Source organism: Limulus polyphemus, unplaced genomic scaffold (genome assembly GCF_000517525.1).
Source record: "Limulus polyphemus unplaced genomic scaffold, Limulus_polyphemus-2.1.2 Scaffold685, whole genome shotgun sequence".
In the NCBI taxonomy this organism is placed as follows: Eukaryota; Metazoa; Arthropoda; class Merostomata; order Xiphosura; family Limulidae; genus Limulus; species Limulus polyphemus.
This window is the reverse complement of record NW_013666295.1, coordinates 84116-99562: the sequence shown is the minus strand read 5'-3', so window position 1 is coordinate 99562 and position 15447 is coordinate 84116. Positions and strand designations below refer to the sequence as shown.

The 15447-nt window shown below is 34.4% G+C and overlaps 1 protein-coding gene across 1 annotated transcript in view; it reads right to left on the bottom strand.

The window, feature by feature from the left end:
• The window catches only part of LOC106459945 (tyrosine-protein phosphatase non-receptor type 4-like), a 265493-nt gene that overhangs the window by 169035 nt on the left and 81011 nt on the right, over positions 1-15447 (bottom strand). The window contains exons 7-8 of the mRNA XM_013919617.2: positions 6402-6444; positions 4263-4341 (exon numbers count right to left, since the gene is read on the bottom strand). Of these exons, the coding sequence (XP_013775071.2) occupies positions 4263-4341; positions 6402-6444 (122 nt within the window). The remainder of the gene's footprint in view (positions 1-4262; positions 4342-6401; positions 6445-15447) is intronic.

The window sequence follows — 15447 nt, the reverse complement described above, 5'->3', positions numbered from 1 at the left end:
AGTAGCCGGTAGTCATCGAGTTAAGAAAAAATGCCTATCCACAGGAATTTATACAAAGCATAATAAGAAATTTTGAAAGGCAAAAATAAAACAGACATGTTCTCTTGAACCGTAGAAATAAAGAAAGCACATCTAAAGCTCAGGCTACTTGGGTGAATCAATATATAGATGATAATATCACCACAAAACTAAAGAGAATAATTAGAAGATCAGAATTACCTATTAAACTAGTACAAAAACCAGGCATCTCCTTTTGAAGCCTTAATAACAAATTCAGCATACAATAAAGAAACACGATGCATGAAAAATAACTGTAAAGCTACTAAATATGGACTACGTGATAGATGGCATAGTAAAAACATTGTTTATGAAGTAACTTGTGGCAGATGCTCTCGCACGTATATAGGAGAAACTTGCCAACACATACATGATCGAATATCTGAACATGTGCGTGAAATTCAAAACCTCAATACTAACAATGCTATTGCAGAACATTATGGAAAAGAACATGGCCTACCACAACTGGATAACATCTTATTGGATGTCAAGATTTTATCTAAATGTCATAATTTTCTGGACAGAAAGATTAAAGAATCCATTTTAATCAAGAAAAATAAACCAAAATTGAACAAATAGAAAGGTTGGCCTTTAGTGTAGAGATATTAATGGAATTTTAAAGATTTTAATATGTTGAACTTTGATGAAGTCTCTATACACACTTATAAATGTTGAAATATATGTTCAGACATTGTTTCATGTATGTATTGATATAATAACATAGAAAAAATACCAATACAAATATTAAGAAATGTTTTAGGTACATAACATATTCTATTCTAAATCCAATGATGTTTATCATTAACTTATTGGTTTGCACATGTTATTTATTTAGCACTGTTGGTTTGATTTGTCTTAACAATATAAATTCAAAATTGTTTAATATTATTTTAATATAATATGAACTTTCTAAACACGTAAATTGAAACTTGATACAATTTAACTGGATTAGTGAACTTTTAGGATATTGACAGCTCCTGATAGCAAAATATTGAGCGAATAAAGTTACATTCTGGACATATAGGTTGTGATTTTATTTATGTTTATAAACACTGTACATTATTGTATATTATTGATGACCTATTGAGGAGATATCTAAAATAGCATTTCAATGAACAATCAAATCAGAGCTATTCATATATAGGCAGTGCTACTGACAAGCGCTAAGGAAAGCGATGTACAACAATATACTTAGGAATTGTACGCCTACATAATCAATGTTAATGATGATAGGTAGAAGATAATTTACAAGAAAGATTCTATAAAATCTGCTCTTTCTATTGGTTATAAGCATGCCATTAAATTTAAAACTGTGCTTAGAAACACAACTTTTGCTTTGCAAATTGGCGTGGCTTATCTTGAACTGAGGAAATTTTACAATGGTTTCATCTGGGATAAGTTCTTGGAATGTATTCAAATTACTGGTAAACAACCTAAATAGGGTGTACTTTGAATTTCTGAACGAAAAAGTCTAAATTATAAACACAGTTTCATCTATACCAGCTCTTAAAATTGATAACTGTAACCACAATGCATTACAAAATAAATGCAGTTTTAATTATTATTTTTGAGGTTTCTTTTGAAATTATTGAATAAACACTTAGATAATATATAACTTTGAATTATAATGTACTTGATAATAATAATTTCATTAAAATACATTAACAGTAAAATGGTTGAATTAAATTTTGAATGTAATGCAGTAACATGAGCAGAAAGGGGTTTTAAAATGGTATTGTCCTAATAGGATTAACAGTATGAAAACAAATAGGTCAAAATGTGCACATCATGACTTTTTATAGTTGCATTCAAAATTTACTTAAACTATTTTATAATTCAAATTTTAATACTATCTAAATCAGAAAAACTAAATGGAAAAAAAGTCAATAAAAAATACTCAATACAACAAGCACATCTTGTGAATAAAGCAGTGTAATTTGCCCAAGCATGATGGTAACTCGATGCTATATTAACACAAAGCTTCCCTGCTGTGATAATTCACTTTGGCACTAGTCTAAGTGGTAGTAAAGCAATAAATCTAAATTAGTAGTAGATATGAATTACATTAGTTTTATATTGTCAACAACAATACGCAGTCATTCTAGAAAAAAAAAGGATAATGTAGACTGATTTCATATTTTTATATTGACTGAGCACATATACAGTGTTAGAGTACAGCAAATAACAGATAAGATATGAAGTTTTTGCAGAAAAAAAATCTTTGCTATTCATTTAAAAAATATTTCAGAGGTTCAGCAATAAAATATAAAAACTGTAATATGAAAAAAATAAGACTAGTAAGAATACGAGTTCAGATTTTAATTCCACAAATTCACAGACAATTCTTTAGTACAATACTTTAAAAATCTGAGATTTTTTGTGTACAGGACTAGTAATGTTTACTAAAAGCTTGCCAAATTTCATGAAGATACAATTACTACATTAAAATTTATAGTATGTATAGTTTCACGATTACATGATGATTGTAAGATTAGTCAAAATGACCAAGCCCATATACAGAGGACTAAATAAGACTGAATGAGGTGAACCAAACAACACACAAAATAAACCAAGTTAAGTGGGACACTGAGAAAGAAGAAAATGATGCCAGGGTAGAGAATAGTTAGGTGCGGTTATTCACAGTGAAGGTGTCATCGTCAAAATGTAGAGCCATCAAAAGATGAAGTGTGCACTGATAGCAAAGAAGCTGAGCAAAACAAAGACAAACATACTGAATGCAGGAAAAAATATTTCAAGCTGGAAGAAGAGATTCAAGGGACTAAAACCTTAAGAATGACAAAGAATCAGGACCATAGGCCTCAAAATAAGATGCTTAAGGTCTGGAAGTACGAATCAGGTGGTGGTTCATTATGTTGTTGCAAAAAAATGGTATCAGCATGCATAAAAATTTCAGGGGAAAGGGAAAGAGAAGATAGTCAGAAAAAGAAGGAGGCAGAAAGGTGGACTGAGACTCAGCAACAACTACTGGAGAAAGAAGAATAATGTAACATAATCATGTAATCAAAGCAGCAAAGGAAAAAGATAAGGTGATCTGTTCATCAATGGGGAAAGAGAGAACCAGAAGTAAAACAGGTGCTACGACAAGCTGGAGAAAATTGTTGAAAGACCAGACAGGCTCAGCTGAAGCAACAGGGGATAAGCAGACAGAAATCATGGATTCTAGGTTAGAATGGAACCAACCAACTGGTGCATGATGGCATTAACAGCACTGACTGTTAGAATGCCTCCAGTCACCAATGAAATAATACAATTCCATTTGTGAAGTGTAAAAACCTCAGAAAGTAAAAGAAGCATAAATACTTGAAACAATAATTGGTCTCATCCATAAAACTGTACATAAGTTTTGTTTTTAATAGATCTAATATGTTCATGATACAAAGGCCTTGGGCATTGAAATAATGATGAAATGTCTGATTAATTATCAAAACCTAAACATTGGGGAAAGAATGATGGGAAATGTTTCTGTCAAAGAAACCATATCACAAACTCTGGAATATGTGTCCAACATTTTATAATTTTGATTAAGAGAAAAAAATCAAATTAATGGAAGATAATTCAAATCAGAAGTTCTAACTGAAAGATTTAAAATTTTGTAGTTTCCTTTCATGAAATCAAGAAAATAAAAGGAAGAAAGACTACAATTTTAAATGATAACTGAAAGTTTAAAAGAATAAACAGAAATATTCCATAATACATAATGAAAAAACACATCTAAATCACTAGCAGTGCCAAAGAAAGAATAAGTCTTTGTTAATATTCACAGTGTTCATGAGGTCTACTGTGTATAGAGCATATTTCACCTTCCAAATGTTGGAGGGCTATAATATAATGAGGATTGCATCATACACTGGCACAGTACATGTTAATATGTGTAGGGGTGTGAGTTCCATTCAAGGCATGGTGCATGTGAAAAAATCTTTTCAACAGTGACACAAGGTAATAGCTATCAGTTCTGTGGAGAAGTGCATAGCACTTCTGAAGATCTGAACAGTTTCAAGGTATTTGATGAAATAATTCTCTTTTATTTCAATTTGTTATATAATGAAGGAACTAATTTAATTTAAATCAAAGATAATTACATTTTTCTAAAATCAAAACTTTCCATCAACTTAAAAATGCACAAGAAATTTCACATAAAATAATGTGTTACAATGTTTTAATAAAAGACAAATGAAAAACAGTACCTCGTATATTCTTCTTGAAGCTTACTTGGGTCAGAAACATAAAACTTTACACGAAAATAAAGTAAATATGGAGGTCCCGCTAAAAGAAGATAATTAATAACAGCCATAAAACTTATACACTGATAAAGTAACGCTACAACAAATATGATTAGTTATAATTGAATTTCATTTAGAATATTAATTATGCTATTACAATAACCACATAAATCTGGTTATTTGATTTATGGTGTTACGAATACAGCAACAGTCATTAACTGGTTATTTAATTTGTAACATTACCAATAACAATAAAGCCATAAGATCATTTAAGCTACCTAACTACTTTAATCATTCTAGTTGTATGTCAGTCATAAGATTAGTACCTTATAGCATTACGGTTGATACAACAACAGACATAAGACTTCTGATACAACAAAAACTTCCATAATAATGTTAATCTGATTAACAAATTTATTAATGATACAACAACAACCATAAGACTGCTAATTTGATTAACAAATTTATTAATAACACTGCAACAACAACCATAACACTGGTGATCTGATCAGCAGCATTACTGCTATAAAACAATAAAAAAAGAGGACAACATTATACAATATAAATAGGAAACCTGACATTTCATCAACATCAAAAGGCACATCATCTATATCATAAATATGAAACAATATTCCATCAATGAAGAAAAATCTCTATCACAATGGGTTTAATTCTGGTACTTCATCTAAATGTATCATCTGGTTTTTTCTTTTTAACATTTCTAGAAATTAATATATTTCTTTGTTTGAAGTTAAAAGACTGTACAATAAATCTGGTTAATAAATCCAATTAATACTATATCTTCATGAATTACATAATAAGCACTTTCTCCTTTTTACAGTGAATTTTATGTTACTTTATTCCAGTTTTAAAAAGAAAGTGTTTCTAAGTTCTTCTATTAAATTGAACATTCCTAACACTTTCAAGCATGACAAATTACTTGAACATTTTTCATAGTTTCAATATTACAAATTACTTGAACATTCTGCATCACTCCTAACAGTTTCAAGCATTACATTCACTTGAACATTTACTGGTCAAAACTGAAACAATCAATAAGTTGCAAATAATGTCCTAAACCCATATTCCACATCCGAATTACTTTCTTACAAGGTTTGTTACTTTTGGTGTTTGAACCAATCTAACTGAAAATTAAGCTCTTCAAAGTGCTTCCATTAATCGGTTTAGTGTAGAACAAAAATGTAGAACGGAGCTAGATCATCTTGTAATACAAGTGTTTATTAATTCAACCCACAAATGGCTAGGTACACAAGAATAGCAGTTTATCAACATGTTTTAAATCAGTCCTTAACATTCGATGGGCACCATCGCAATGACACTTCAAGAGACTGTTAGAGCCTCTATCAAGTCTGTCATAATGCCCACTGTTTTGGGTCTGCTACTGATCTTTATATTTTTACCAGGAAATAAATACTCTTAAATTCTAGTCCTGTTATTATTTACCATGGCATTGGCCACACAATCAGCCAACGGATAGCTTTGTGTGACCTTGTTGGATGCTATGACTCTGATAGTTTAATTTTAACTGGTCTAGACTATCACAGTAATACAACATTTTCAAACTATATTGTTGTATATTAACATCAAATATTTGTCACTAAGAAAATAAGTCAATGTTTTAAAGTTTAAATTTCAAAATCAGATATTAATTATTAGAAATTTATACTAGGAAGAAGAGTTTTAGCAAATTTAATTGTGACCTCAATTGCATTTGATAACCTACTTTCCGCATGACACAAGGCTGCAACAGCTGCCACATTAATCAGAGGTCAACAGTTCAGTAGCATGCTGTAAACATGTCTCAGTTTAGCCAGTGAAACTCTGTTTTGTTGTTAAGAAAACAGTACAGTTCAGCCAATTTTGTAAACAATGAATCAAAATACAACATCAGCCCACTAACAACCCCCATGGACTGTTTGGTGGGGGCTATTTACAACCCTTAAGAATTTTTCAAATGTGAAGGACTGCTATATGCCTGTCAAATTAGGATTGAGGACTGAAACATATTTAGAATACACACAGAAAACTGCTACCTTACATTAATACAAGTAAACAAATAAACTGTATACATTTAAAAATTACCTTTCAATTGTTTCCTCACTCCCTTGGTTGGATCCATCCAGCGCTGAACAAATAAAAAAACAACAGCTTTTAACTAACTTCTTTCCAAGATTGAAAATCAAAACCTCTGTTAATATATTTAAAGAATACTTTCTAAGAATTTAAAACACACTCAATAGAAATAGTTTCTAGAATTAAAAAAAATTAATACAACTCTTTTGGCAATTTAAAAGTAAATTCTTTTAAGTTCTCATCACACCATAGTAATCTTAGTAAAAAATAAACATTTTGTTGATAGAAATGACAATAGAAATACTTCTTCACACATTAACAAAAACAAATAAAATAAAAAGTTGTTTGTAGTCAGGCATAAAGCTAAACAATTGGCTTCTTGTACTGTGTTTACTGCAGAGTTCAAACCTCAAATTTTTCCATAAGCTAAGCCATTGGGTATGAAAAATAAAACGACATAAACTTGCTTATACCTTCAAAACTAACCTATGTGAAACTATTTAGAATAATTGTATGTCTAAGGATGTTTATAAGTTATTAAAAGACAGGTAGTCTTTTCCTATGAGTAAGCTTTTTTTAATATGGAGTTAAAGGTCTGAAGATCCTTTAGTTATGATTGATAAATCATAATATGAAACACTGTGAGCTGTGGTTTAAGCATGTGAACAAATAGCTGAGTGGCTAGGTTTAAGTAATGAATGACTGGTCCTACTGGATACTCCTAAATGTTTACAGACTATCATTTTTAAGTGGAGTTTTTCTATTGTCAATATCTGTGACCTTACAGTCACTACACATATACTTATACACAAGTCATGATTGTAGAAGTGTTGGTATTAAATATTTCTATTGAAAAATGTATTCAACTATATGGTTACAGTTTGTACCCATTTGGCTCATATGAAGAAGTTCAACAATACTTATGATAACTCTGAGCTTTCTTAACATATCTTCACAAAAACTGGTACGATTTTGTTAAAAATTACAAGTATTTTGTACACAAAGAATGAGATTATTGTAATAAAGTATTTTAATAAAATATTTATTTTTGTATTGTAATTATTTGCACTCAGACTCTGAACATTTTGATTATTATCATCAACATATAATGCAATGAAATGTTTAAGATTAAGAAAAAATTTACATACCTTTTGATCTATTGTCGAATAATCTTAAAAGATCTTCTTTTGGTTATATTCTTAATTGCAAGTCTTTACATTTTCACATGTAGTTTATTTTTAAAGTTTTATTTTTCTTTTGCTATCCTTTAGCATTATTATTTATTGCAAAACATGTCAACAGGCATTCTCAGGCAATATCATGGTATCATCGGCAGAGATACTTTAGCCTTTGGCAGAATGTTGCACTTGCATACTACACTAAGCCTCGTGAACCAAGGCAAAGTTTGGGTTATATTTTCAAAAATTATTAAACCTTTCTAATAATCATTTTAAAACATAAAGAAGACATAATCAACTGAAATTAATTTAAATATAAAACTAAAACCTAAATACAATTTAACTGTCTATCTAACTAACATATTTCTAGGTGACAAATAATGTTAAGTGCTAGCAAGGACATAAGCATCATCAATACCAAGATCGGTTTCAAGTACTTGTAAGGAATTCTTTGTGCCAATTTGAATATAACAATAGGGAAGTTGCAGTTTAAAATGAGCTCTTTCTATTGCTTATAGATATAAACAGAAATATATATCGAGTGCAAAATCATATGACTATGTGTAGAAAGTAGGCCTGGCTTCTTTCAAGAGTTCCCAAAAGATTTATTTTTCCTTCCTCAAAACTTTCCAGGAAGGAATTTGAAAGAAGAATTTATAAACAGAGAAATTAGCTTAGTTTCTCTCAAGACACGGAGGTCCGACAAAACCAAAGATTAAGAGTTTATTTTTTTAAATAAAGGAATTAAAACAAAGATAATATAAAATATTGAGGTTAACATTTTCTTACACTGAAAATGTATTTCCAATAGGTATTTATCTGCTCTTACACAAAGCTATCTTAATGTTCTTTCTGCCCTCTAAGAATTTCTGGAAAAATTTTCACACTCAGCTCACCAGTCTATATACCCCACCAATTCTGTACCACTACTGAACATGTATATGGCATATTAATACTCTCAACAAATAGTACTGTGCACCTATACTGGTGCAATTAGCTCCCTCTGCTATTCTTGCTCAATCCTCACTTTCAAGAATTGGCAGCCTGTAAAGGAAGAATATCAGAAGTAGGGAGGAGGGGTAATAAGTGGTAAGTACCTATCGGAAATACATTTGATGATGAAAAAAATTATCCAGATAGAATAATGAATTAGATGTTACTAGTAGTAATGATATGTAAAGAACAAACTATCAAACCATACCCAGTTAACAAAGTAGTTATGAATATTGAACTGACAAACCATCCAAACTTCCCTAGCCCACAAAATACGTAATAATAACAAACATACAAAATGATGAATATTACTGAGGAAACAAAGTAATAATTAATATCTGACAACTCATTTAAATTAACATAAACAACAAATGACACATAAATATCCAACTTACCAAAGTCGAGGCACTGATGACATGAAAACTTAAATCTCCCATGTGTACAGAAGGGCTAAGCCACACAAAGGGCATCTGAGCCATGCCTACCATGGGTATGTCCACTATGTTTGAAGTGTATAAATGTCGAAAAACTTACCAAAGAACCACTGGGAGAACTGGAAACAATATGAAAAAATGAGGAGAAAAACAAACCTCTACCTAATTGAACGACATGACAGCACAGCAATTGGAGCAGGAAAAAGAAAACTAGCAAAATCACCCACATCTCCAACATACAGCAAAACCAGAATATGCATTGACTGACAACCTGATTAACTAGCTCTAAAAAAATGGAAGGGGAAAACTCCTTAAGAGGTGTAGAGTGTGATAGACCAAAATAAGAAGGTGCAAGAAAGAGAGTGAAAATAGTCTCCTCGATTGTATTCTTTCTCAGAAACATTGTCAAGTTGAAAAGAAGAAATTGCCAGCCAAACATATGAATCTAGCTCCCTGCGAATTAAGGCCTGTACCTCCTCTGCACATAAAGTCAAACCCAAATCCCGGGAAGTTGTATCCATAGAATGTTTTACTGTAATGGGAATTTCTGTAGTCAATATGTTGAATTGCAAATTCATACTAAAATCTCTTGTAACAAGAAACAAACTCAAAAAAGAAATTCCTGATACAATTGAATGCAATCACAATGAAATGGCAAAGAAGCACAATCATAAACATGAGCCACATATGAAAAAAAACACACACCTAAACAAGATACAGGAATAGCATAAGAAGCTAGCTGCGCCAATGTAGATGGTGCAATACTATTGGTGGAGGCTATTTACATGCTACGTACATGTTCAATAGTGGTACAACATTGGTGAGGTATACAGACTAGTGCGCTCAGTGTGGACATTTTTTCAGCAACGTTTAGAGGACAGGAAGAAGATTGTGTGAGTGGAGTTAATACTGTATCAAAATCATAATGTATATTATAATGATAATATCATTGACACACATTGATAGTAAGGTTGCTTCATTAAATTTTTAATTTAACTGAGTAAAACCTTGTGACATGCACCAAAGAGGGTGCCTGCAAATTTAGGGTTATTGTAGACTCTGGGTCTATACACTAGAATGAGCTGACTTTGAGTGTAGAAGTTGTTTTTTTGACCAATAAAGAGAGTTGTTTTTAATTTGTAATTTTATGAAACCATAAAAGGAAGGCAGATAATGTGGGGAAATTTGTTGAATTTGTAAAGTAGCAAGAAGCTGGAATGTTAACATTTTCCTAAACCAAAAATCTATTTTTGATAATACTTACCTCCTCTCACACTACAGCTTTATCCCAATGAAAGTGTCTCTTCTCTGCCCATCTAAGCATTAGTATGAATATTACATCACTTGCACTAGCCTTTATACTCCCCTATATTACACAAAGCAAGTTAAATCTTGTGATTCTCTCTACCTATGTCAATGTGCTCCCTATGCCAGATCCGTATATAAGCTCCCTATTATTACTTTCTATTCATTATTTGAGACGGTCCAATTAATAGACTCGAAACTGGCCATTTCATGGAGAGAGTGTAAAAGGAGGTTAAGTATTATTGGAAATACATTTTTGATATTGCAAAATATTAACTTCAGAAACACATTTACCTCTTTTCTCTATAGCTAGAAACCCATATTAAGAAGGTAGAGGAGCCAGCAAGGGCAGGATCCACACAGAAAACATCTGCATAAAAAAAAAAGAGAGATGTGCAAAAATTAAATACAGTAATAGCACACCAGTGGATCCTGCAATACTTCTGGAACAGGTATGCTCTTCTCCCAGAAAACAAGAAATCTATTTCATGGGTGTTAAAGGTCAACTAGCCACAGAGGCAAAACAATAACCTTTCTAGAAGAACGTGAATTTGTCCAGGCCCCATGTCTCATCATTGGAATTATAAAGATGTGGACCTAAATCTAGATTCAAGATGTAGTGGCTAGGGCATGAGGACCACTTTTCATTTTCTTTTGTTTAGCAACGTTGTATTATTGGAACCCAACCTGAAAGTCACAGAATGTTGCATGTCGAGCCACCAAAATTATGAACAAAAGGCAAACAACACAAATATGAACAAACCCTCACCCCCAACCTGAAAAAGCACAAAATTCAACAAACCAAACTTGGATTTATGAGACCTGTCACGCTTCACTCAACCTGAAGAAACAGAGATTACCCACCATGGGATTACCAATTAAAATCCTAACTCCTCAACCTGAGAGTCAAGGCAACACCTCCTGCCCCTTGAATTATGAGGAGGACATAATACAAACTAATTCCAACCAATGGCACACGATTTGACATTCCACGGATGAAATTATGAAGAGTCAGGGACCCTCTTTCATGATCATCAAAATGAAAAGAATAACCAAAAAGAAGGTCAATGCTCAACTCAACAGGTTATAGAAGAGTCATCTCTGATTCAGAATTATGAGGGGGTTCTCACGTGGGCTGGCCCTGCTCCTACCATGCATCTGGGAAAACCATCCTGGGTTATTGGTAGGAGGCACCAAGCTTCACCCTCTCTTCCTTGAGTGGAATAATGAGTTCAAGCATCACTCAGCATGAATAAACCTGCACTGCTCCAGCAACTGGAAATTCAGAGATGTAAGGACTGCCACAGTCCACTAGGAGAAATGGGGATACTCACATTAGGGAGTTCCAAGGAATGATGCTCCAGAGACAGTGCAATAGGTGAATCATGTTCCTTATTTGAAAAGCAAACCAACCCCAATTTATTTCATTTAGGGGTCAGCAGGGATGGGCAAAATCCCCTTAAGTTTTACTTTTGATAATCCATGAGTGGAGGTTCAGTAGTGTATTTGTCTTTGTATTATAATTGGTTACAAGCCAAAAAGTGCACAAGATGGTCTTATGGAACACCCCATCTCAACAGAGCTCGTTGCTACCAGGAAATTTTATATCAGTCAACTGGTAACTGGTGTGGATTTGGAAGGAAGTATACCTGACCAGGCAACACCCACCACTGAGTGGGATCCAAATGAAAATGATGAAAAGGTCCCTGAAAAAAGAAAAGAAACAAACACAAAATAAATGAAGTCACTCACCTCTCTGACAAATTAGCTGGGGCATGGAGAATAGCGATAGGGGGATATAGCCAAAAACCTTCTAATGAGACAATCAACAAATTATGTAAATAATGATATATAAATTTATTAGGTGTGGTCCACATACTAGCCTGTACAATCTCCTCTAGTGGGTGACAAAACCCAAGCCATCAGGGACATCAAGATACGGCAAACTTGATAAGAGGAGACCTGAAGAAATCACCACTCATTCAATGAAAACCCAGAGTAAGCAATACAAACCAACTGATGAACCCAACATGAGCAACAGGGGATAAGGAGAAACAAACCCCTAAAACCTTTAGTGCATACAACATAACAATGGAGAGCCCAAACCAGGCAAAAAAGGCAATCTGGTTCCAAGTGGTCATAAAAATGAGGAACCTGGAAAGGACGTCAAGGACAGATAACCCAAAAATATTTCAGAAGCAAGGAGAAAACCTGGGACTCAAAAACTTTACATCTTCCATAAAAACGAAAATTAGGTGACAGAGCTACCTTATACAAAGAATTTGAAAAAGGCACCAATCCTTTGTTGAACAGCCATGTCAGAAACTGAGAAACATGCAGCACAGTGGGACAAGAAGGATTAAAATCATGTCTGAGAGAGCACTGACAATAAGTAAACCATTTCCATTGATAAACGTCCAATGAAGAATGTCAATTGGATGTGTTAATAAAGATGCCACCTGAGAGGTCAATCCCTGCCTTCATGAAACAGATTGCATAAAAGCGAGGCATGAAGTTGGAGAATGTCCTACCAAGACTGACATAAGAAGTATGGCAAGAGAGGAAGCAGAAGAAGTTGGCACTCCAGAAGATACTGAAGAAGTGGAAACCAAGGCTGACCCAGCCAAGGTGGCACCACCAGAAGAACTCGACAGGACGAGGAGTGAATCAGTGCAAGAACTTTGGATAACAGATAAATCAGAGGGAATGTGTAAAGACCATCCAATTCAGACTGGGATCATCTATGCCCAAAACGAGAGACTGAGGTACAGGAGACCCGAAGGATGGGAGATTGGCATTCCAGTTTATGGCAAAAGCATCCATCTGAGGTGTCCTACGAAGAAAGCAAATCCAATGAAAAACTTGTGGAAGAAGCATCCATTCTGTGGGAAGAACTCTGTTGGGATAAGATAACTGACTGGCCGCTAAATTCATTACACCTGGAATATGACAAGCAAGGAGGGAAGATCCAATGTCTGAAAACAAAGAGACCTGGAGTGAGTGCCCCCTTGCTTGGAAGTGAAGGAGACCACAGTGGAACTGTCCGAGTGAAGTATTACCACCTTCACTCACAACAATGTGAGAGCCTGAGACATACCTGATTCAAGTGCTAGAAGCTCTAAAAGACTGATGTAGAGAAAGAAGATTCCTCATTTATTCAGAGACCCTTCAAGTCCATATTCTCTATACAAGTGCCCCAACTGTGGAGAGAGGAATTCGTGAAAGATGCATCTTTGGACATGGGGGCAGGAGAGAAACACCTACTGTTGTGTTGTCCCTGTCCAACCACTAGCCAAGATCGAGCAGGTTGAAAGCCGTTAGAGTTACCGAACAATCCAGCACATACATGCAAACATTCCATTGGTCCCATAACGACCATTAAAGGGAATCTGTGTAGGCACTACCAAAGTGATTCCAAGGATACCCACATCCCTCCAAAATGACAAAACTGCATGCAACAGTGGAGAAGGAGACAACTTTATTAAAAGAACTACCTGATCTATGGTCTGAAGGTGTAGAGGAGACAGTTAGTCCCAACTGAGATGGGAATTGAAAAAACAAAACAAAATGGAAGAAGTAATGTATGGGAGGAAGAACAGAATTCTTGGTTGTGATGAAAAACTGAGCTCTTGCATCTTCAGATAAAAGAGCTTGAGTGTGAAATTCTGTCAAATGGCGGGAAGGAGCGAGAAGAAGCCAGCCAGTCATCCATCTATTGGTGAGTGTGAACGCCCTATGAGTGAAGATGACATGAGAAGAACCTGACAATCTAGGAAAAGATATATGGGGCATGTGCGAAGTTAAATGGTAGAGCGTGAAACTGAAAAACCTGTCACTCAGGCACAAAATGGAGATAATGACTCCATAATCAGAATATGAAGATAGTCATCGGCAACATTGAAAATTGTTATCCACATACTAGGTGTCACCAAAAGGGAAAAAATGACTCCACAACATACCGAGGTGGCTGGGGGAAACAATTGAGATGAGAAAAGTAGATGAAAGGTCACACATTGCCCGTCTTCTTTCGTACAACAAACATACGGGAAATGCAGGAAATTGTCTAGTAAAAACGGGCAAAGGCAAGAGGCCAGTGCAAAAGAGAAGAGATGGGCCACATTCACTCTATATCTGAGAAAAGCAGCTTCTTTGAGATCTCTAAGAACCAAAGAAGGAAGTTGAACTCCCTCAAGCAAGGCATCTCACTACAAAAGATCCTAGCAACAAACCACCCTAAGGAGACCAAGAAGAGAGCAGAAGCTGATAACCTTACCAAAGAAAAAGTCAATAAATAACTAAGATCCTCTGAAAATTGAATAGGAGACCTGTGATAGACCTCAGACAACAACTGTAAGGGCAAACGAATCTGGGAAACTGAGTTAGGTTAAGACAAACAGTGGCATCAGGCTTAGAACCCTAAAGAGGACCTAACCTCTGAGGATCTAAATATAGGTTCTTCAAGTGATGGAAAGCTAAGGCATGCTGATCCGATAAGGCATGGCAGCACCTGTCAATTGATCAGCAATATCTGATGAAAGTGAAAAGACCAGGTAATCAGCCAAATGACTATTCCCCCCCAACCAAGAAAGAGAAGAGTCATACATTATAGGAGAAATGCTCAAGACATTACAAACTGGATGTACTAGTTATAAAAATGGTGCAGGAGGAGGGATGTCTGTCTGAGGTTCGTGATTAGCTGTCTATGCAGAGGAATGTGCTGGAAAAATAGAGCCCAATTTGCACCAGTCTGCCCCTGATCCCCCACAAACTCAGCCTCTGAGCTGACAGGGGAAGAAATATCAGACCTCATGTAAAACTCCACCTCTCTGTATATGAGGAAGCATATGTTCTCCATGAAAACGCCCCCCCCCCCCATGCCCAGGTAACTCGAGACACCAGAGGTGTTTGAGAAGTAGCACTAGGAGACATGATTTCATATCTGAAATGTCTCAGATTTCTTTTTTTTTTTTGAAATTTCATTTTCAAATGAAAATAGACAACAAACTCCAAATCAAAGAAAACAGGTCTTAAAAAAAAGGGAATCGTCTAAAGTGTAGGTATTTCAAATTGACGAGAAACTCACTTTGAAATTAATAATGCTTGGAGATGGCTTGAATGGGTAATGAAGAAAAACTTTAATACAAG